Source organism: Panthera pardus, unplaced genomic scaffold (assembly GCF_024362965.1).
Source record: "Panthera pardus isolate Hobbes unplaced genomic scaffold, ASM2436296v1 HiC_scaffold_12, whole genome shotgun sequence".
Classification (NCBI taxonomy): Eukaryota; Metazoa; Chordata; class Mammalia; order Carnivora; family Felidae; genus Panthera; species Panthera pardus.
This window is the reverse complement of record NW_026526677.1, coordinates 69,721,628-69,746,913: the sequence shown is the minus strand read 5'-3', so window position 1 is coordinate 69,746,913 and position 25,286 is coordinate 69,721,628. Positions and strand designations below refer to the sequence as shown.

Genomic DNA, 25,286 nt, shown 5'->3' with positions numbered 1-25,286 from the left:
CAACTTAAAATAAGGACAAATATTCCAGGATAAATAGTAAGGAAATAGTCTAACTGGAACCATAATTTAAAAAAATAAATTTCAGGGGCACCTGGGTGGCTCGATTAAGTGTCTGAATCTTGATTTCAGCTGAAGTCATGATCTCACAGTTCATGGGTTCAAGCCCTGCATCAGGCTCTGCTCTGACAGTGCAGAACCTGCTTGGGATTCTCTTTCTCCTCTCTCTTTCTCTCTCTCTCTCTCTGCCCCTCTCCCACACATTTTCTCCCCTCCCTCTTTCTCTCTCTCTCAAAATAAACAAATAAACTTTATAAATAAATAAATACATACATATATAAATTATAATTATTATCAATTAATAATGTTCATTATTAGTTATATTAACATTCATAATTACACTTAATTATGCTTAATATATTAATTATATAATTATAATATTAATTATAATTAATAATGTTTGTTTATAAATTATTTATGAAATAATGTATGATTATTATTAATTAATTACAATTAATATTATTTGTTTGTTTATTTATTTATTTATTTATTTATTGGCTTTCTTCAGCTGTTAATTGACAGGTCCACATTTCTCAGTGATTCGATTATTCCATAAATATTAACTTTTAGGGGCTTCGTGAAATGCTACATCTTTTAAAAGACCTGCAGTTTCATTCTGCAGTGATTTACACTGAACTTGCATCAAATTGCCAAATGTCTGCCACACAGAAGATCATCTACAGACTGCCAAGGACAATGACAAGTTAACCTGAGAGAGTGTTTAAGGATTAGTGAGTGTTTTGCATTATACTAATTTTGGTTATACTATACATCCTAACAGCATTGGCCTGGATAATGAGAACTCCAACCCATAAACACATGTGGGTAAAAATAATAATAAAATAAAATAAAGAAGAAGGAGAGAAAAACAAAGTCAGAGGGACGACATAAAAGTGAATACCTAGTCAGGTTCAAATAGCAACTAAAAATTTACTTTTAACTATTTATGATTTTATTCAACTGGGTTATCACTTTGATTATTATAAATCAACATAGTATGCTTATACACTTATTTTTTAATCCAGCTTTCCTGAGATATAATAGAAATATACTTTTTTTTCAAGTTTAAGGTGAACAATGTGATGACATCATACATGTATACACTTCAAAATGACTACCACAATAAGGTTAGTGAACATCTCCATCATCTAACATAATTGTCTTCTTTTTATGCTGAGAAAATTTAATATCTACTATCTTAGCAACTTTAAAGTATATAATACAATATTGTTAACTATCATCATAATGCTATACATTAAATCCCCAGAACTTATTAATCTTATAACTGGAAATTTGTACTCACTGACCAGCATCTCTCCATTCCCTCTATCCCCGTCCCAGCTCAGGCCAAACACCATTCTAGTCTGTTTCTATATCATCTGCTTTGTTAGATTCCACATATAACTGAAATCATATAGTAGTCATCTTTCTTCATTTCACTTATTTCACTTAAAAAAAATCCTCAATATCTGACCCAGTTATTCCAAATGGCAGAATTTTCTTCTCTTTTATGATTCAATAATATTACATTATACACACACACACACACACACACACACACACACACACACACACATTTTCTTTATCCACTTATTCATTGAGAGACACAGACACATAGGTTCTTTAAATGTCTTGGCTCTGGTCAATAATGCTGCAATGAACATGGGAGTGCAGATATGTCTTCAAGATAATGATTTCATTTCCTTCAGATATATACTTATAAATACAATTGATGGATCATACGGTAGTTCTGTTTTTAATTTTTCGAGGAACATCCATACTGTTTTCCACAGCAGTTGTACCAATTTACATTTCTACCAACAGTGCACAACTAACTGCTCCCTTTTCTTCACATCATCAACATTCATCTCTTGTTTTTTTTTTTATTTGTTTTTAATGTTTGCTTATTTCTGAGAGACAGAGAGCATGCAGGGGAGGGGCAGAGAAAGATGGAGAAACAGAATCTGAAGCAGGCTCCAGGCTCCAAGCTCTCAGCACAAAGCTCAATGCAGGGCTCAAACTCATGAATTGTAAGATCATAACCTGAACCGAAGTAGAACACTTAACCAACTGAGCCACCCAAGTGCCCCCTTTTGTCCTTTTAATATGGTCATTCTAACAGGTAGGACATGACATCTAACTCTGGTTTTGATTTGCATTCCCTGGATAATTAGGAATGTTGAGCATTATTCTGGGTACCTCTTGGCCACTACATGTCTTCCTTGGAACAGTGTCTATACAAGTCCTCTGACAAATTTTAATCAGATATTTTTTTCATATTTCGTTGTTTGAGGTCCTCACATATATTTTGGATATAAACTCCTTATAAGCTCCTTTTAATGTATGATTTGCAAATAGCAGAAAGAGAAATAAAGAACAGAATATCATAGATAACTGAATCAAAGAGAATGAAATACCTAGGAATAAATCTAACCAAAGAGGTAAAAGACCTGTATTCTGAAAACTATAAAACACTGATGAAAGAAATCAAAGGCAACACAAATAAATGAAAAAATATACCATGCTCATGGATTGAAAAAATTAATACTATTACAATGTCCATACTACCCAAAGCAATCCACAGGTCCAATGCAATCCCTATCAAAATACAAATAGTTATTTTTCACATAACTAGAACCAAAAATCCCAAAATGTGTATGGAACCAAAAAAGATCCCAAACAGCCAAAGCAATCTTGAGATCTCAAGAAGAATAAAGCAGGAGGTATCACAATCTTAGATTTCAAGAATACAAATCTACAGTCATCAAAACAGTATGGTACTGGCACAAAAGGAGATACATAGATCAACAGAAAGCAATTGAGAGCCCAGAAATAAACCCAAACATATATGGTCAATTAATTCTTGACAAAGGAGGCAAGAATATACAATAGGGAAAAGACAATCTCTTCCATAAATAGTGCTAGGAAAACTGGATAGCCACATGCAAAAGAATGAAACTATAGCACTTTCTTATACACAGAAATAAACTCAAAATGGATTAAAAACCTACATGTAAGACCTGAAGCCATAAAATCCCTAAAAGAAAACATAGGCATTAATCTCTAGGATATCAACCTTAGCAATATTTTTCTGGCTCTGCCTTCTCAGGCAAAGGGCATAAAAGCAAAATAAACAATTGGGATTACATCAAACGAAAAAGCTTTGCACAGTGAAGAAAACCATCAGCAAAACACAAAGGCAGCCTACAAAGCAGGAGAAGATATTTGTAAATGACACATCCAATAAGGTGTTAACATCCAACCTTTATAAAGAACTCATGACTCCACACCAAAAATAATAACAATAACAATATTAATAATCTGATTTTAAAATGTACAGGGACACCTGGGTGGCTCAGTCGGTTAACCATCCAACTCTTGGTTTCAGTTCAAGTCATGATCTCATGGTTCATGAGTTGGAGCCCCACATCAGACTCTGTGCTGACAGCTGCAGGGCCTGCTTGGGATTCTGTGTCTCCCTCTCTCTGTGTGTCTCTCTCTCTCCCTCTTTCTCAAAATAAATAAATAAATATATTTTTTTAAACTTTTAAAAAATGTGCAGAGGACCGGTCTTCTCTAAAGAACACACACAGATGGCCAACATCACTAATCACTAGAGAAATGCAAATCACAACCACAATGAGAGCTCACCTCATACTAGTCAGAATGGCTCATATTAAAAAAACAAAAAATAACAAGTGTTGACAAAGATGTGGAGAAAAGGAAAGCCTGGCCTAGTTGGAAAGAATGTAAATTAATGCAACCACCCTGAAAAATAGTATGGAGGTTCTGCAAGAAACATACATACATACCATATTATACAGCAATTCCACTTCTGGGTATTTCCGTGAAGAAAATGAAAATACTAATGTGAAAAGATACATCACTTCTATGTCTACTGCAAAGTTATTTAAAATATCCATGATATGGAAGCAACTAAAATAGCCACTGATAGATAAATGGATAAAGAAGATGTGGTATATATACACAATGGAATATTACTCAGCCATAAAAAAAAATAAAATAAAATCTTGCCATTCATGACAATATGGATGAACCTAGAGAGTATTATGCTAAATGGAATACCCAGACAGAAAAAGACAAATACCATATAATTATACTTATATGTGGACTCTCAAAAACAAAAAAGAAAAAAAGAGAGAGAGAGAAACAGACTCATAAATATAGAGAACAAACTGGCTGCCAAAGGGAAGGGGAAGATGAAGACAGGCAAAATGGGTAAAGAATTAAGAGTTACAGAATTCCAATTATAAGATAAGTAAGTCACAGAGATGAAAAGAACAGCATGGGGAATATAGTCAATAAAATTGTAATACACTTGCCATGGTAAGCATTTCATGATGTATATAGTAATTGTTGAATTGCTGTGCTGTAATTTGATATTCTATGTCAACTATACTTCAACTAAAATAAAATATGCTGGCCTCACTGATTATGAAAGTGATCACTTCTTTTCAACTTTCTGATATAGTCTGAGTAGAACTGGTATTACTTCTTCTTTAAATATTTAGTAGACCTCACCAGTAAAACCACTAAGGCTTGGTATTTTCTTTGGAAAAATGTTTTTAACTACAAATCCAATTTCCTTAATAAATACAAGAATGATCATGTTATCTATTTCTTCTTGAGTGAATTCTGGTGGTATCTTTCAAGAAATGAAACCATTTCATCTAAATTGTCAAATATACAGACTTAAACTTGTTCAAAATATCAAATATTAGTATACTCTTAATACCTATATACTGTATACAGATATCACTTCTCTCATTCCTGATATTGGTAATTTGTATCTTCTCTCATCTTTTCCTGATCAGTCTGGCTAGAAAGCCATCAATTTTATTCATTTTTTCAAAGAACTGGCTTTGGGTATATTTATTTTTTTCTCTGGTTTTCATAGTTTACTATTTCATTTATTTCCACACTAATATTTATTATTTCCTTACTTCTGCTCTCTTTAGGTTTAACTGCTCTTCTTTATCTAGTTTTTTAAGGTAGAAACTAAGTCACTGATTTAAGACCTTTCTTCTGTTTCATTTTTTTTTCTTTTGAGAGAAAGTATACACACACATATGTGCACATAGGTAGGAGAGGAGCAGAGGGAGATGGGGAGAGAGAATCTTAAGCAGGCTCCATACCCAGCATGGAGCCCCATGCAGGGCTCGATCCCACTTACCCTGAGATCATGACCTGAGCCGAAATCAAGAGTCCCATGCCCAACTGACTGAGCCACACAGGCACCCCAAGCCCTTTCTTCTTTTTTTAAACAGGCATTTAGTGCTATAAATTTCCCTCTAAATAGGCAGTAAGTATATACCACAAATTTTGATATGTTGTGTTTGCTTTTTCATTCAGATCAAAATACTTTCTAGTGTCTCTCATGATATCTTCTGAAGTATGTTTCTTTCCAAATATTTAGGGGTTTTCCAGTATCTTTTACTCACTTCAAGTTTAATGACAATTTGGCAAAACAACAAATTGTAGGACTTGAATCCCTTGAGACTTGCCTTATAGTCCAAAATATGGTCAATCTTAATGGCACTTGAAAATAATGTGCATTCTATGAGAGAAGATATTTGCAAATGATGTATCAGATAAAGGGTTAGTACCCACAGTCTATAAAGAACTTATCAAACTCAATACCTGAAAAACATATAATCCAGTGAATAAATGGGCAAAAGACATGAATACTTTTCCAAATAAGACATCTAGATGGCTAACAGACACTTGAAAAAATGCTCAACATCACTCATCATCAGGAAAATACAAATCAAAACCACAATGAGATACCATCTCACACCAGTCAGAATGGCTAAAATGAACGACTCAGTCAACAACAGATGTTTTCAAGGTTGCAGAGAAAGAGGATCTCTTTTGCACTGCTGGTAGGAATGCATACTGGTGCAACCACTCTGGAAAACAGTATGGAGGTTCCTCAAAAAATTAAAAATAGAACTACCCTATGACCCAGCAATTGCACTACTAGGTATGTATCCAAAGAACACAGGAGTGCTGCTTTGAAGGGGTGCATGCACCCCAATGTTTATAACAGCACTATCGACAGTAGCCAAAGTATGGAAAGAGCCCAAATGTCCATCAACAGATGATAAAGAAGATGTGGTATATACATGCAATGGAATATTACTTGGCAATCAAAAAGAATGAAATCTTGCCATTTGCAACAACATGGATGGAACTAGAGTGTATTATCTTAAGTGAAATAAGTCAGTCAGCCAAAGACAAATATCATGACTTCAGCCATATGTGGAATTTAAGAAGCCAAACAGATGAATGTAGGGAAAGGAAGCAAAAATAAGTTAAAAACAGAGAAGGAGGCAAACCATAAAAGACTCCTAAATAGAGAACAAACTAAGGGTTGCTGGTGGAGTGTTCGGTCGGGGGGATGGGCTAAAGAAAGAAAGAAAAAGGACAGAAGGAAAGAAAGGAAGGGAGGGAGGGAGGGAGGGAAGGAGGGAAGGAAGGAAGGAAGGAAGGAAGGAAGGAAGGAAGGAAGGAAGGAAGGAAGGAAGGAAGGAAGGAAGGAAGGAAGAAACAATGTTCATTCTGTTGTTGGGTAGAAAATTCTATAAATGTCAACTATACCAAGGTAGTTGATGTTATTTAAGGCTTCTATATCCTTAATGATTTTCTTTTGACACCATCAGTTATTGAGAGAATAATGTTGTAATCTCTAAGTATAGATGTGAATGTGCTTGTCATTGCAGTTCCATCAGTTTTTGCTTTACTTATTTCGAAGCTCTCTTATTAGCACTCTTATTTAGGACTATTATATACTTTTAATTCAATTACCCCTTTACTGTTATTAAATAATCTTCTGTTTCTCTGGTCATATGCTTTGCTCAGAAATCTACTATGTCTAATGTTAATATATCCACTCCAGCTTATGTCTGCTTAAAGTGAGCATGATATATCTTTTCTCACCTTCTACTTTATTTTTTTAACCTGTTTTAGTTTACTTTAAATGTGTCTATCCCTTTATTTTTAAAATGGCTTCTTTTGAAACCCATTTTAGTTTACTTTTAATATATGTGTCCTTTTACTTTTACAATAATTTAGCTGGGTTGACTTAAGATTTATAATATGCACCTTAAAAGTATGACAGTCTACCCTCAAGTGATATTATACAATGTCCCATATAGCATGAAAATCTTGCATCACACTCCCATTCTTCCCTCTTGAACTTTTTACTATCGTTGCTATGCCTTACTTTACATATGCTATAATCCTCATAAACTACATTGCTATTATTTTTACAATTATACTTTTTAAAGGGATATATATGTGTGTGTGTGTGATACACACACACAAAGTATCCTTCATATTTACCCACGTAGCTAACCATTTCCAGTGATCCTAATTTCTTTGCATAGACTCAGATTTCCAACTGCTATCATTTTCCTGACTACTTCCTGATAAGCTTCAACATTTCCTAACTACAGGTCTGCTGGTAATGAATTCTTTTTTATTTTTTATTTTTATTTTATCTTTATCTTTTAAAAATATGTTTCTAGGTATACAACTCTAGGTTGACAGTTCCTTTTCTTCAGTTCTTTAAAGATACTGCTTAACTGTCTTCTGGTCTGTATTATTCCCAATGAGAGATTTGCTGCCATGATCTTCATTCCTCTGTATAAAAGGTTCTCTCTTCTCTGGATGCTTTCAAGATTTTTTTCTTTATCACTGGGTTAATCGACTACAATATGATTCATCTCCTTCATGTTCCCAGAGTGCTTGAGGTCCATTAAGCTCCTTGGATATGACAGTTAAGTTTTCATCACGTTTCTCCAAATGCCTTTACTGACCCTCCCTCCCCCTCTCTTTCAGAGACTCCAAATGTATGCATATTGGGCAAATTCAAGTTGTCCTATTAGATCACTAATATTCTGTTCATGTTTTTTATTTTCTCCTGGTGTTTCATTTTGGATAGTTTCTATTGCTACACCTTCAGGTTCGCTAATATTTTCTGCAAAGTCCAATATGCCATTAAACCTACTCTGTGTATTTTTCATTTCAGATCTTATAGCTTTCATCTCTAGAAGTTTAATTTGGGTCTTTTTTTTTTTTTTATATCTTCCATATCTCTGCTTAACATGTTCAGTATTTCCCCTAACTTCTTGAGTACATGGAATACAATAATAAGTACTGCTTTGAGATCCTTGTCTACTAATTCTATCACAGGTATCACTTCTGAGTTCGTTTCAAATGATTGATTTTTATCATCATTATTGGTCCTAATTCTTTTCATGCCTGACAATTTTTCATTGTATGCCAGACATTGTGATTTTTACCTTGTTGAATGTTGTATATTTTTGTTTTCCCACAATTTTCTTTAGATTTATTTGGGGATGCAGTTATTTGGAAATAGATCCTTTCATGTCTTGCTGTTTGTTGTTGTTGTTGTTGTTGTTGTTGTTGTTTTTAGTTGGGGCCAGAGCAGTTTTTAGTCTAGGACTAATTTTGCCACACTCTGAGGTAAAAAAATTTTAATGCTTCTAAAGACTTCTAATGCTTCTGACTCTTCCCAATACCTTGCAAATTATGAAATTTTCTACTCTCAATGGTGGGAACGTTAACTATTCCTAGCCCTGCATGATCTCAGAGGATTTTTTTTTTTTTTTTTTGCCTCTAATGGGTTTCGCTGGTTCCTTTCCCAATCTCAGTAGATTCCTCACATGCATGCACAAATCAGAACTCACCTAACTATTCATTGGGATCCTCTGCACATTTCTGGAGCTACCTCTCTCCTCTCCTCCATGCAAACTCTAGCCAGCTTGTTTCCTTGGACTCCGAGCTATGTCTTGTCAACTCCCGAGATAGAAATAGGTTCTGCCTCAGTTTTACATCCCTTCTCCATGACCTAGAAATGCTCTCCAGGTAGTAAGTCAAAGCAACCACAGGACTCACCTCACTAGTTTCCAATCTTTCAGGGATCACTGTTCTTCACTGCTTCATATACAATGTTTTGAAAACTGTTGTTTCTTTTGTCTGTTTTTTGTTGTTTCAGTCAGAAGGGTAAATCTGTTCCCTGTTACTCCAATTGAGCCTGCATCAGAAGTCATCTTTTATTTTAAACATAGTAAACACACTAGTTTTAAAACATTTTCAGATAGGGGCGCCTGGGTGGCTCAGTCGGTTAAGCGTCCGACTTCAGCTCAGGTCAAGATCTCGTGGTCCGTGAGTTCGAGCCCCGCGTCAGGCTCTGGGCTGATGGCTCAGAGCCTGGAGCCTGCTTCTGATTCTGTGTCTTCCTCTCTCTCTGCCCCTCCCCCGTTCATGCTCTGTCTCTCTCTGTCCCAAAAATAAAGAAACATTAAAAAAAAAAAAAAAAAAAACATTTTCAGATAATCCCAACACACGTAGTCTCTGCAGGTCTGTTTTGTTGTTAATTGTTTCTGCCAGATCTTGATCTTGGTAACTTGTTTTTCATAAGTGTTTATTTCTGACTACCAAATATATATACACACACACACACACACACACACACACACACACACACATACACACACACACACACACATATGGGGCACCTGGGTAGCTCAGTCGGTTGAGCATCTGACTTTGGCTCATGATCTCACAGCTCATGAGTTCAAGCCCCACATCAGGCTCTGTGCTGACAGCTCAGAGCCTGGAGCCTGCTTCGGATTCTGTATCTCCCTCTCTCTCTGCCCCTAACCCACTCACATTCTGTCTCTGTCTCTCTCAAAAATAAACAAACATTTTAAAAAATGTTGAACATATATATGAAGAATATATATATATATATATATGTACATATATATATACACATATATATATGTATACACATATATGTGTATATATATATGTACATATATATATACACATATATATATGTATACACATATATGTGTATATATATATGTACATATATATATACACATATATATGTACACACATATATGTATATATGTATATATACATATGTATATATATGTGTGTATATATATATGTACATATATATAAAGAAGGACTTCTACTTCTGGGAATATCAGTTATATACATTTTCCTTATTCCTCCCACTAATTAGAACTAAAAACACTGGACACTGGATATAAAGCAAACATTAAAGACTGAAAATTGAAAAGAAGAGAGCAGACCATCTAGAGATCTTACAATCCAAAGAATGACATGGTAGTGAGTACCTACATTTTCTTTTTGCCTTATCTATCCCACTGTTAGAGCTGAAGAAGCCTGGTAAGCTGTAAATGCTAATAAGCACAGACAAAAACCTGCTCTGTCTTGCTAAAGGACCAAGAAAAGGGCAGTCTATGAAAACACAAACTTTTAGACAATAACCACTCTACTCAAGTCAAACACCACACACACACACACACACACACACACACACACACACACACACACAAACCTGTGGCCCAATATCCACCATCAATGACCAAATGACCACCCTCACAAAGCTATAACAAGGCCTCCAATGAGGAAGAGTCAGAGAATATCAAGTACAGAGCTGAGACTTTCAGCCCCACCAGCTGATAACTAGGCCTCTGCTCCCCTACCCCCAACTAGGGGTGCCAGCAGAGACCATGCCCACCCAGAAGTAAAGAAGTGCTACACCCCCCTTCAGGTGTCAATGAAAGCCAAATGCTTATTACATAGGTTGTTATTGTATTTTACATTTTGCTTTCTTATATATTACTTTCCTTTGTCTCTTTTATTTATATTTCTTTGTAAAACTGTTTCTTCATATCTGCTTCTTTTAGATTTATTTACTTATTTTTATTGATTTTCTTTTACATTTGTCTCTTGCAATTTCCCAATATGTATTTTACATTATCTTTACCAAGCAAATAGAAAACAAAGGTATGTGATAAAGACTAGTTATGAATACAAGCTATACCCAAAGAGAAATTACACTCTTTTTCCCTGTAGTCTAACTGACCTTGCACTACTACTCCAAACCATGTATAGCAGAGTACCTAATAGTTTCAAAGTTCAACCTCCAAGCCTGAAATCTCTAAGATAAGTAATCAATTATTCAAATAGAAACACAAGACAAAGAAGCACAAATTTCTCTCCTAAAATAACAATAATTCTACCTCCAAATGAACTCCAGAATAATGGTCTGACTCACATTCCAAACCATCCTGACCTTTACCAGAAAGCACATGATCTAAAAATTCACCTCCTTAAATTTTATTCACACACACCCAGAAAAATTCACAAAACAGTCATGTACAAAGATGTTCATTACCACATGGTGATGCTGAATTGGAAGCAATTTGTATATCCATTGCTGGAAGAATGAACAAATAAAATGTAGTGGATGAAATAGTCTAAAATTAGACAGTGGTGACAGATGCACAATTTTGTGAATATACTAAAAACCAATGGATTGTAAACTTTAAAGGGGTAAATTTTATGATATATGATTTCTACCTTAAAATAACTATTATAGAGCATACATGAGGATGAATATTCTGGCACTTTATACAGCAGTTAGAAGCAATGCATTGGAAGTACATAACACACACAGGTCTTGAAAATATGTTGTGAAGTTCAAAGTAAATACTTACAACAATAAGGAAATATCTCAAAAACACAGTTTTAAATTATCCAGTAAAAGAAAATAAGAGTCTCTAACAATTCCCCTTTTTTAATTTTTTTAAGTTGATTTATTTTTGAGAGAGAGAGTGAGCAGGGGAGGGGCAGAGAAAGAAGGGGGCAGAGGATCCAAAGTGGGCTCTGTGCTGACAACAGATAGCCCGGTGTGGGGCTCAAACTCATGAACCATGAGATCATGACCTGAGCCGAAGATGCTTAACCAACTGAGCCACCCAAGCATCCCAATAATTTCCCTTTACATGCTCACAGTCTCTAGGAAAATTCCTCTCTATTCTGCCTTTCTGACCAAGAAAGCCATGGCAAACGTAAGGAACCTATTATCCTCAAATAACAAAGTATCTCACCTTCTACTAATGAAGGTAAGAGCTCAACATTGTCTATTGTTATACTGGGTACCAGCAATACATTCCTCAATTTGACTGAGTCAGAGTTAAGAACCTAAAAAGCAGTATCACCACTAATTCTGGTACTTCTAAGAAGGCTTCCAAAAACGGATCTACAAGTTCAGGAACTCAACCAAGGACAGATCCACTTACTCGTGGGAAAACAAGGTCATTTGGTTGGCTTAAAGGACTTAAGACTTATGGGTATTGAAAGGGGTGAAATAAGAATAGAGATCATTCTCTCTCATTTTTGCCATTTTAAGTAGTATCTGCTCCCAGTCGACTTTCATTCAATAATTATTTATTGAGCATATACTATATGCTAAGCAGTATTTTTAGGTACTAGAGATATGTCAGGGAGCAAGCAAGAGTCCCTTGCCCTTAAGCAGCTTACACACAGTGAGGGAAATAAGACAACAAACAAATAAAAAATTCAGTACTTACAAATGCCATGAAAAAAGGTAGGATTACCAGTTAGAGAGTAGAGAGGTGAGGGGAAGTTGTTTAACTATGATAGTAAGAAAGAGCTCTCTCAGAAGGTGACAATGGGCCAACTACACAAGGAGGAGAGGCTAGCCAAGAAATCTAGGGAAACAGATTTCCAAGCACAAAGAAAAGCAAATGCTAAGGCTGTAAAAGTGTTCAAGAGACAGAAAGTGTTAAAGTGTTCAACAGACAGAAAGAAAGCAAGTGCAAAGAATGAGAAGAAAAAGTAGATGAAGTCAGAGCCTTGTAAGCCACAGTAAGGCATTTAGATTTCATTTGGTGTACAGTGGAAGGGAAGGTTTTTCTGAGTTTTAAGCAGAAGACTGACATGCTGTAATTTGTATTTCCAATGACTCTGACTGCTTATGTGGAAGACAGACTACATTCAGGAAGACAAGGGTGGGAAGATGTAAATCAGTTATTAGGCTATTAATGTAGCTCAGGCAAGAGATTTAGAGCTCAAACTATGGTGAGAACCACAGAGGTGGCAAGTCACTATAACCCCCAGAATATATTTTAGAAGTAGAATAAGATTTCCTAATGGACTGAACTAAGAGTATAAAGAGGAGAAAAGAGTTAAGACTCCTAAGTTTCTGGCCTGAGCAGCTAGATGGACAGTAGATGTCATATGCTGCAGAGGGAAGGCCTGGGGGAGTAACTGGAAAAAGCGTGTTTAGAATTGTTTTTGTGAATTTAATACTTTCAGTTTATTTCTTTCAAGTTCATCTGTCAAATTTCTCCAACTAATTTATAATCCATTTTGTATTTCTTTCGTATCCTCATGTGCCTAGCACAGTACTGACATATAATAAATACCTGCTGAATCTAATTTCACTGAAGTGGCCTTACAAGAAAACATATGAATCAACATTTTCAAACCTTATGTTTGAAAAATCAAAGACAGATGTTTTATTCAAAGACACTGTGTGTGTTTAAAATTAAAAAGCAAATGCTAGAAGCAGGCCTACTAGATACATTTTCCAGTTTTAAAATGCACCCCTTGTTGAATGCGTAGTGGCATAAATGAAACTGCAGAGAAAAGTTTTATAAAGGGTCTATACAGAGAGGTTTTTTTCAAGTTTTTTTTTTAACATTTATTCATTTTTTTGAGAGTGAGAGAGACAGAGCATGAGCAGGGGAGGGGCAGAGAGAGAGGGAGACACAGAATCCAAAGCAGGCTCCAGGCTCCAAGCTGTCAGCACAGAGCCTGACATGGGGCTTGAACTCACGAACTGTAAGATCATGACATGAGCCGAAGTCAGATACTTAACCGACTGAGCCACCCTGGCACCCTAGAGAGATTTTTAAATGTCCTAAATTATAATTAAACTAAAAAATAAATGAACTTCACCTAACACCGCATTTTAAATAACTGTTAGCAGTATACGATGAATTTTGAAAGCCTGGGATCCTGTCATTGTCACAACCAACACAATAAAGGGAAATCATATCAATGCAAACTTTTATGTGTACTCTTAAATTATACTGTGGCAAAGTTGAATCCTGGCAGCTGGTGTTTGTGTGGGTAACTGGTTCTAACATATTAGTCCCAACAAAACATTTCCATAATTTTATAGCCATATCTTGGGCAGAAGCAAGAGAAAACATTTAATTCTTTATTTCATACTTGTCTATACCTTTCGTACATTTTTTCCTTTAACAACTAATCCTCCATGAATTCTAAAAATCTAAAAAACTATACTATTTTAAAAATTGTACCCCTTTCCTTTCAAAATAAGCTAACAAACACATAAACAAAACACACTTTCAGATGGATATGAATTCAACTGCCTTAAGTTTGTAATTATTGAAACTGCTAATCATTAAGGCTATAAACCACTGATCTAATAACAGAGACTTACCAGGGCTTACTTACAGATATCATGGGTAATAAAAGTAACTATAGGAGACCAGAAAAAATCTTTTCATAATAACAGAAGCAGTAATAGATGTGTCCTTTATTTAGAGTATATAGCTCTTCACCTGTTTCCTACAACACTAGCAAAAACACAGTTAGCAAACTGTATCCTCACAATTGCATGGTACAAACACTATACTATTTTCTGTTCTGAGACAACTGTCAATACTAAAAAACAGAGATGAGGTTTATCTCCATTGGTTTATGTATTTCTTTCCTCTTATATATTTCTTTCTTCTTAAGTAGAAGATCCCCCAGAAACAGAACTATATGGGGCAGAGAGAGAGAAAGAGAGAGAGAATCCCCAGCAGGCCCCGCATTGTCAGCACAGAACTTGCCATGGGGCTCAATCTCATGAACCATGAGATCATGACGTGAGCCAAAATCAAGAGTTAGACACGACTGAGGCACCCAGGTGACCCAACCTTGTTTAATGACTACAGTTTCACTCACAGCGTCTAACATGGTAGATACTGAATGTTTCTTATCTTTTTCTTTTTTTGTAAACCTTGACCCCAACTTAGCAATCCTTGGAAAGGGAAGGATTTTGTTTTATGGTTACCAATGACATGTTTCTAAGATGAAGCTGCCTCCAAGTCCCCTCCTTTCCTCAAGGTTCAAGTTCCATGTAATTCATAAAACTTTGTGATTGCCCTAGCCCAAAGCTAACTTCCTTTTCTAAAGTTCTAAGGACTCTATTATCTTATCACATATTTGACATGAATGCACTCTCTTGGCATATCAATCACCTAGGTATTGATCCAGGTATACCTTGTACCCTCAACTAAATCAATTTCAAGGACAGAATGATAGGTTATATTTGTGTCCCAATACCTAGCAAAGTACTGTGCAGGCAATAAATATTTACTAATAAAAACAAAGACAAGACAATAAATAAAGACAATATGAAGACAAATCTACATATTCTTCTATCTTGTACTCATTCAAAGGCATGTCAATGCCTTTGAAATTTTCTGATCAAAGTAACCAAGGAATGGGTAACTATCACAACCAAAACTAACAAGATGATATTACTATTAGCCAAATAGTTATTATTTCATTGTCTCCCAACATTTTGAGGGGGTCTATGTATATGTGTTTATGTATAAAACCAACCCACTGTAATGAAGATATAACAAGAAATGAAAAGGTAGGAGTACACCCTCCAAAAAAAGATTACTTAATATCGTGAGCAATAAAAGCTAGATAGCACAGAAACAAAAGATGTCACAAAACATATGTCCCTGATTGTTTAAAAAGGATATATAATATGTACCCACTCAGGAGTGCAGCTGACATTTGAGATGGGATGTTCTTCATAATGCAGAACTGCCCTTTACTGCAGGGTGTTTAGCATCCCTGGCTTCATCATTAAATGCTTGCAACATCCCCCAGTCACTGCAACAACCATAACACCATCCACATTTCCAAATGTATTGGAAATCTATGCATCTATATTTGTGTACTTATGTATGTACATTGGAGGAGAAGGAAAGGAATAAAAAATAAATACTAAAATTACTACATGGTAAAATTACAGATGATTTTTTACTTTCTTTTTTATGCTTTTTGATACTTTCCAAATCAGAAATACATACTAAATACAGTAAATAATTTTAAAATAAAACCTCCTAACATTTAGAAATATTGCTCTTGATATTATATGCCAACAATTTCAACTTAGTCTAGGAAGCAACAATCAAATTATAGAACAAAGTTACTTCTTAAGGATAAATTCAGTCTCTGAAAATATTTAAATCTTTACCTATTCTGCACCAGCCACTCTCTTATTACAGAAATAGTTGTATAGTAACTGTATAAACAAAAGGCTCTATTTAGATAAAGAGAAGAATTAAACTTATTAGATTATCATTAGTACTAAGAATATATTATATACAAATTTACTTTCCTTTAAACATAGTCAAAATTGAGGCATTAAAAAAAAAATTGAGGTATAAAAAAAGGCTTTGGTCTCATTAAAATTTTGTGGTTAATGATAAAAAAATGTCCTTAATAAAGGATCAAAATTAACTTTTGATCCTTGTCGAAAGGAAAATTTCTTTAAATATCAATATAAATATCATAATTTTGATACTACTTTGGTTTTGGAAGATATTACTACTGGGGAAACTGAGTAGAATGAATATGAGATCTCTCCACCATTTCTTACACCTGCATATGAATTTCTGTATGATTCATTCAAATAAAAGGCTTATTCCCCAAAACTACAGTATTTAAAGACCAATCTCTAGCACTGATTATATCAACCAAAATCAAAGATCATCTCTCCAGAAATTAACAATCTAAATGAGGCAAAACACACACACACACACACATACACACACCACACCACACCACAAAAAAGTTTGTAAAATTTTACTTAGAATTTAAAGACAAGTATATAAATACAGATAGTATTTGGAGTGCCTGGATGGCTCAGTCGCTTAAGTGTCCGACTTCGGCTCAGATCATGATCTCACCATCAGTGAGTTTGAGCCCCACATCGGGCTCTGTGCTGACAGCTCGGAGCCTGGAGCCTGCTTTGGATTCTGTGTCTCCCTCTCTCTCTGCCCCTCCCCTGCTTGCGTTCTGTCTGTCTCTATCTCTCTCTCTCAAAAATAAATAAACATTACAAAAAATTAAATACAGATAGTATTTGGGTATTGAAGTATACACACCATGTGGCAGTATAGAAAAGTATGTGCATGTTTAAAGAAAAAAAACGCATTAAAATTCAAACCCACCCTAGTATGCAGGGGAAGTATTTTTAAGTTTTTTAAAAAATAAGAAAGAAGAGCAGCACCCAGAATAATTTGGTGCTACTATTATGGTTCTCATAGCATACTATAATTTATATTCTAGTCCTTTTCAAACATTGTTATTTTTACTGTGACTCCTTTACTAGACAGCAAACTCCATTAAGTGTAAAGACTATCTCCATCCTGTCTACCAGCATATAGCACAGTAAGTGACATATGCTAAGTACAGAGCAAAAATTAAATATTACTAATTTATAATAAAAAATTTACAGCTGAAAAGAATTGATAAATGTAACTCTGAATTATATTCCCTCAAAAGAGAATTCAACAACCTATCTTCAGATAAATAAATAATTTTTTAGTTGTAGTTTTCAATGTTGACTACCAATTCTATTAAACAACTTTAGAAGATTTCAATATAAATACATTCTAAATCATGAACTTGGCAATGAAAATTACATAATCTTGACTGTATATTTACCATAAAGAATAACAGACTAAACAACATTAATTTCATTCCTGTAGACTTACAGATTAAGAAGCCTAGCTAATTATGTTATTAAATATACTCAGACTTTAGAGATAGAACCAATGCTGTCCTGACGTCCAAGAATAATGACATCACAAAAGCTCATCTTTAAATCATTTTTCTATAAGAAATGGCAACAGAAGCAGAGTATGAAATTAAATCAAAGATACAGAGAAAGAGATACACAGAAATATATATCCTATCAAAGATAAAGATCTAAGCTTAAAGAAAAAAAACAGCCATGAAGGACACAGGGCAGTGAATCACTCTCCTCCTGAAATAAATGAAATTAAGTCATGTATGACAGGAATAAATTGGGTAGCATCAAGGCTTTTTTAAACATTTAAGACTATGCTTTAAAACTGAGACAGAAAATATTCTGAAATTTAAGTAGCTTTCCTTCCCATTTTTTAAATGTAACTTGATTTTAAAAAGAGAAATAAAAAAGCACAATGAAACTTTAAAAGCAACAACAACAAAAAGAAAGGAATTACTTACCAAATTGGCCATATAAATAGTGAGCAGCCCTCTCCTGCAAATAATTTTAAAAAGATACAAAGTGAGATGAAGTATCAAATTAACTTAATAATCACGTTATCATTTTTTTAGAAATCAAAACGATGATCAGGAGTTGAGAAAAAAGTAGATTATACTGAACTAAGTTTTCTGTACCCTAACAATTGGATCTAAATAGATTCTACAAGTCATTCTGTTCAGTGGTCATTAAACATTCTATTTAGTGGTCATTAATTAAAATTATTTAAAATTACTATTGCCTTGTAATTAACAAGATTTACCATAGAGATCATTTCACAATATATACCAATATTGAATGATTACATGGTACATTTGAAAATAATATAATGTTGTGTCAATTATATCTCTAACTTAAAAAAATTACTATTTCCTTATATTAATAGAAAGTATAATTTGCTATTAGCCTATGTTTACTCTAGAGTTCTAAATTTAATAAAGAACCTTAAAGAATTCATCTTGCCAAGATGTCAAGGCCAAAACAATGCACATCGATTGCACAAAAATCAGGTCTTCTATCTGTTTCATACACAATGCAATTGTTCATTAGATGTTCTTACAACTCATACTAAATCACTTTGGTTTTAACTTCATTGTTAAGTGAGAAGTTAGGCACTAAGTGAACTTTCTAATGCCAAAGGACAAACAAAAAATTTCTATAAACTTTAACTTTCCAGAAATATTGCACATTTATCAAACTTGTTTACTGAGAATTAAGGTAGAAACTCAAAGATAGGGATAACGTTCCACCCTTAATCACTTCATTTAACTTATATTGCATGTAAGACCATGAATGAAGTAGATCCTATTCTTTAGGAAAGAAGTCTTTAACTAAACTAGCCCTGCAGGAGATCCTATGGGGGACTCTGTGAGTGGAAAGCAGCAAAGACTACAAAGGATAAGAGACAACACCACAACTACTAAACCTACAGATAACACAATGACACAAAATCCCTATCTTTCAATAATCACTCTGAATGTAAATGGACTAAATGCCCCAATCAAAAGACACAGGGTATCAGAAGGGATTAAAAAAAAAATCTACCTATATGCTGCCAATAAGAGACTCATTTTAGACCTGAGGACACCAGCAGACTGAAAGTGAGGGAATGGAGAACCATCTATTATGCTACTGGATGTCAAAAGAAAGCTGGAGTAGCCATACTTCTATCAGACAAACTAGATTTTAAAACAGAGACTAACAAGAGATGAAGAAGGGCATTATAAAATAATGAAGGGGTCTATCAATCAAGAAGAGCTCACAATTGTAAATGTTTATGCCCCAATATGAGAGCTCCCAAACATATAAATCAATTAATACAGATATATTCAGAACTTTTCATCCAAAAGCGGTAGAATACACATTCTTCAAGTGCACATGGAACATTCTCCAAAACAGATCACACACTGGGTCACAAAACAGCCCTCAACAAATATTTGAGATCATACCATGCATATTTTCAGGTCACAACATAATGAAACTTGAAATCAACCACAAGAAAAAATTTGGAAAATCCTCAAATAACAGGGAGGTTAAAAAACACCCTACTAGGGATGCCCCAGGTGGCTCAGTTGGTTAAGCATCTGACTTTGGCTCAGGTCACAATCTCATGGTTCATGGGTTCAAGCTCCACACCAGGCTCCTCACTGGCAATGCAGAGCCTGCTTGGGATTCTCTCTCTCTCTTCCTCTCTCTCTCTGCCCCTCCCCAACTCTCTCTCTCTCAAAATAAATAAACTTAAAAAAAAAAAATCCTACTGGGGCACCTGAGTGGCTCAGTCGGTTAAGCAGCCGACTTCAGTTCAGGTCATGATCTCAGAGTTCGTGGGTTCAAGGCCCACATCAGGCTTTGTGCTGACAGCTCAGAGCCTGGAGCCTGCTTCAGATTCTGTCTCCCCCTCTCTCTCTGCCCCTCTCCTACTCATGCTCTGTCTCTCTCTCTCAAAAATAACTAAACATTAAAAAAAATATTTTTTTTATATCCTACTAAATAATGAATGGGTCAACCAGGAAATTAAAGGAGAAATTAAAAAATATATGGAAGCATAATGAGAATGAAAACACAATAGTCCAAGATGCATCAAAGGCAGTCCTAAGAGGAAAAAACATAGCAATCCAGACCTATCTCAAGAAGCAAGAAAGGTCTCAAATACAGAACCTAACCTCACACCTAAAGGAACTAGAAAAACAGAAGCAAAGAAATCCCAAAGCCAGCAGAAGAAGAAATAATAAAGATTAGGACAGAAATAAACAACATACAAAAAAATAAAAAAAGGTAGAACAGATCAATCAGTCTAAGAGCTGGTTTTTTGAAAGAATGAACAAAATTGATAAATCCCTAGCCAGACTTCTCAAAAAGAGCAAGGACCCAAATAGATAAAATCACGAATGAAAGACGAGAGACCACAACCAACACCACAGAAATAGAAACAATTATTAGAGAATACTATAAAAAAGTATATGCCAACAAACTGGACAATCTGGAAGAAATCCACATGCTACAAAAACTCAAAAGGGAAAAAATAGAAAATTTGAACAGACCCATAACCAGCAAAGAAATAGAATCAGTTATCAAAAATCTCCCAAAAAATAAGAATCCTGGGCCAGATGGCATCCCAGGGGAAGTCTACCAGACATTTAAAGCAGAATTAATACCTATTCTTCTCAAGCTGTTCCAAAAAACAGAAACGGAAGGAACGCTTCCAGACTCATTCTATGAAGCCAGCATCACCTTGATTTCCAAACCAGACAGAGACCCCACTAAAAAGGAGAACTACAAGCCAATATTCCTGATGAGCATAGACGCAACAATTCTCAACAAGATACTAGCAAATAGAATTCAACAGAATTATTCACCATGATCAAGTGGGATTCATTCCTGAGCTGTAGGGCTGGTTCAATATTCACAAATCAATCAACATGATACATCACATTAATAGAAGAAAAGATAAGAACCATATGATCCTGTCAATAGATGTAGAAAAAGCATTTGACAAAATACAGCATCCTTTAAGTTTTTTTTTTAACATTTCTATTTATTTTTGAGAGACAGAGAGAGACAGAGCACGAGCAGGGGAGGGACAGAGAGAAAGGGAGACACAGAATCCGAAGCAGGCTCCAGGCTCCGAGCTGTCAACACAGAGCCTGACCCAAGGCTCGAACCCACAAACTGTGAGATCATGACCTGAGCTGAAGTCAGACGTTCAACCGACTGAGCCACCCAGGCAGCCCAACAGCATGCTTTCTTAATAAAAACCCTCAAGAAAGTCAGGATACGGGATGCCTGGATCGCTCAGTCAGTTAAGCGTCCAACTTCAGCTCAGGTCATGATCTCATGGTCTGTGGGTTCGAGCCTCGCATCGGACTTAGTGCTGACAGCTCAGAGCCTGGAGCCTGCTTCCAATTCTGTGTCTTCCTCTCTCTCTGTCCCTTCGCTGCTTGCACTCTGTCTCTCCCTCTCAAAAATAAATAGATATTTAAAAATTAAAAAAAAAGAAAGGGGCGCCTGGGTGGCTCAGTCGGTTAAGCGTCCGTCTTTGGCTCAGGTCATGATCTCGCAGTCCCTGAGTTCGAGCCCCGCATTGGGCTCTGTGCTGACAGCTCAGAGCCTGGAGCCTGTTTCAGATTCTGTGTCTCCCTCTCTCTGACCCTCCCGCACTCATGCTCTGTCTCTCTCTGTCTCAAAAATAAATAAAGGTTAAAAAAAAATTAAAAAAAAAAAAAAAGAAAGTCAGGATAGAAGGAACATACCTTCACATCAATAAAAGCCATATACGAAAGACCCACAGCTAATATCATCCTCAATGGGAAAAAACTGAGAGCCTTCCCACTGAGATCAGGAACACAACAGGGATGTCACTCTCACCACTGTTGTTTAACATAGTGTTAGAAGTCCTAGCCTCAGCAGTCAAACTACAAAATGAAATCAAAGGCATCCAAACTGGCAAAGAAGAAGTCAAACTTTCACTCTTCACAGATGACATGATACTCTACATGGAAAACCCGAAACACTCCACCAAAAAACTGATAGAACTGATACATGAATACAACAAAGTCACAGGATACAAAATCTCTGTACAGAAATTGGTTGCATTTCTATACTCCAATAATGAAGCAACAGAAAGATATATCAAGAAATCGATCCCATTTACAATTGCACCAAGAACCATAAAATAGCTAGGAATACACCTAACCAGGGGTAAAAGATGTGTACACTGAAAACTATAGAAAGCTCATGAAAAAAACTAAAGAAGACACAAAGAAATGGAAAAATATTCCATGCTCATGGATTGGAAGAACAAATATTGTTAAAATGTTGATACTACCCATAACAATCTACACATTCAATGTAATCCCAATCAAAATAGCACCAGCATTCTTCACAGAGTTAGAACAAACAATCCTAAAATCTCTATAGAACCACACAAGTCCCTGAATAGCTAAAGTAATGTTGAAAAAGAAAACCAAAACTGGAGGCCTCATAATCCTGGACTTTAGCCTGTACTACAAAGCTGTAATCATCAAGAGAGTATGGTGTTGGCCTGAAAACAGACACACAGACCAATGGAATAGAATAGAGAACCCAGAAATGGAACTATTTATATATATGGCCAACTCATCTTGGACAAAGCAGGAAAGAGTATCCAATGGAAAAAAGACAGTCTTTTTAACAAATGGTGCCAGGAGAACTGGACAGCAAAATGCAGAAGAATGAAATTGAACCACTTTCTTTCACCATACACAAGAATAAACTCAAAATGGATAAAAGACCTAAATGTGAGACAGGAAACCATCAAAATCCTACAGGGGAAAACAGGCAGCAACCTCTTTGACCTCAGCCACAGCAACTTCTTACTTGACATATCTCCGAAAGCAAGGGAAATAAAAGCAAAAATGTACTGGATGTCATCAAGATAAAAAGCTTCTGCACTGCAAAGGAAACAACCAACAAAACTAAAAACCAACCAGTGGAATGGGAGAAGATATTTGCAAATGACATATCAGATAAAGGATTAGTATCCAAAATCTATAAAGAACTTACTAAACACAACAACCAAAAAACAAATAATCCAGTGAAGAAATGGGCAGAAGACATAAATAGACACTTTTCCAAAGAAGACATCCAGATGGTAAACAGACATATGGAAAGATACTCAACACTGCTCATCATCAGGAAAATACAAATCAAAACCACACTGAAATACCACCTCACACCGGTCAGAGTGGCTAAAATGAACAACTCAGGAGACAACAGACGCTGGCGAGGATGTGGAGAAACAGGGACCCTCTTGCACTGTTGGTGGGAATGCAAACTGGTGCAGCCACTATGGAAAACAGTGTGGAGGTTCCTCAAAAAATTAAAAACAGAATTACCCTACAACCCAGCAATAGCACTATTGGGAATTTATCCAAAGGACATAGGAGTGCTGAATTGTAGGAGCACTTGGTACCCCAATGTTTACAGCAGCACTATCAACAATAGCCAAATTATGGGAAGAGCCCAAATGTCTATCAATTGATGAATGGATAAAGAAGATATGGTATATATATACAATGGAACACTACTTGACAATGAAAAAGTATGAAACCTTGTCATTTCCAACAACGTGGATGGAACTGGAGGGTATTATGCTAAGTGAAGTAAGTCAATCAGAGAAAGACAGATATCCTATGATTTTACTCATATGTGGAATTTGAGAAACTTAACAGAAGACCATAGAGGAAGGGAAGGGAAAAAAAGTTACAGAGAGGAGGGCAAACCATAAGAGACTCTTAAATACAGAGAACAAACTGAGGGTTGATGGGGGTGGGGACTGGGCGGGTGGAGGAGCTGGGTGATGGGTACTGAGGAGGGCACTTGTTGGGATGAGCACTGGGTGTTGTATGTAAGTGATGAATCACAAGAATCTACTCCTGAAGCCAAGACAACGCTATATGTTAGCTAACTTGACATACATACAACATACATACATACATACATACATACATACATACATATGGAAAGAAGTCTTTAATGTTTTAAGAGTTTAAGGACAGAGTTAAAATAAACTTTGGAAATTATAAAAATCTATTTGAGTTTCAATTATTAGCATTTTTCATACTGAAAAGAAAAAAACCTTTATAAATAAAACAAGTACCCATATCAAATGATTTTCACTTAAATTTCATGTCAGGTCTTAATATTAACATGTCAATGAAATCTTGAAGTCCAACCCAGTCATACACAATCTTGACTGTTCATTATTTAAAATGGCTTAAGGGGCGTCTGGGTGGCTCATTCGGTTAAGCGTCCGACTTCGGCTCAGGTCATGATCTTGCTGTTCATGAGTTTGGGCCCCGTGTTGGACTCTGTGCTCACAGCTCGGAGCCTGGAGCCTGCTTCAGATTCTGTGTCACCCTCTCTCTCTCTGCCCCCTCCCCTGCTTGTACTCTGTCTCTCTCAAAAATAAATAAACATTAAAAATAATTAATAAAATAAATAAATAATAAAATGGCTTAAGAAGATTTCTATTATCACTAAAGCCACATGGAGGCAGTATGGTTTCACTTAACAACTGAAGTTTGAAAATCAGAATTTTATTTAACTTTAATTCTCTGGTACTCTGTAATTTAATTTTGTCATTAAAATGAGGGAACAAGAGGTGCCGGAGTGGCTCAGTAGGTTGAAAGTCTGACTTTGGCTCAGGTCATGATCTCGTGGTCAGTCCATGAGTTCAAGCCTCACATCGGGTTCTATGCTGACAGCTCAGAACCTGCTTGGGATTGTGTGTCCCCTCTCTTTCTGCCCCTTCCCTGCTCGCACTCTGTCTCTCTGTCTCTCAAAATAAATATTAAAAAAAAAAAAAATTTTTTTAATGAGGGAACAAGACTAGTTACCTAACTTTAAACATAAAAATTATTTAACAAAAACATACATTTATCACCAATATAAACATAATGTTGGGTCTACTCGGGTTGAAAGGGGAAGGAGGTCTAGGCAAACC

General features: G+C 35.6%; 1 protein-coding gene across 5 annotated transcripts in view; it reads right to left on the bottom strand.

Annotated features, from left to right (window-relative positions):
• TMEM135 (transmembrane protein 135) overlaps nucleotides 1–25,286 on the bottom strand; it is a 320,877-nt gene that overhangs the window by 253,870 nt on the left and 41,721 nt on the right. For all 5 annotated transcript variants that reach the window (XM_053900175.1, XM_019450042.2, XM_053900176.1 and 2 more), the window contains exon 4: nucleotides 18,268–18,301. In XM_053900175.1, the coding sequence (XP_053756150.1) occupies nucleotides 18,268–18,301 (34 nt within the window). The remainder of the gene's footprint in view (nucleotides 1–18,267; nucleotides 18,302–25,286) is intronic.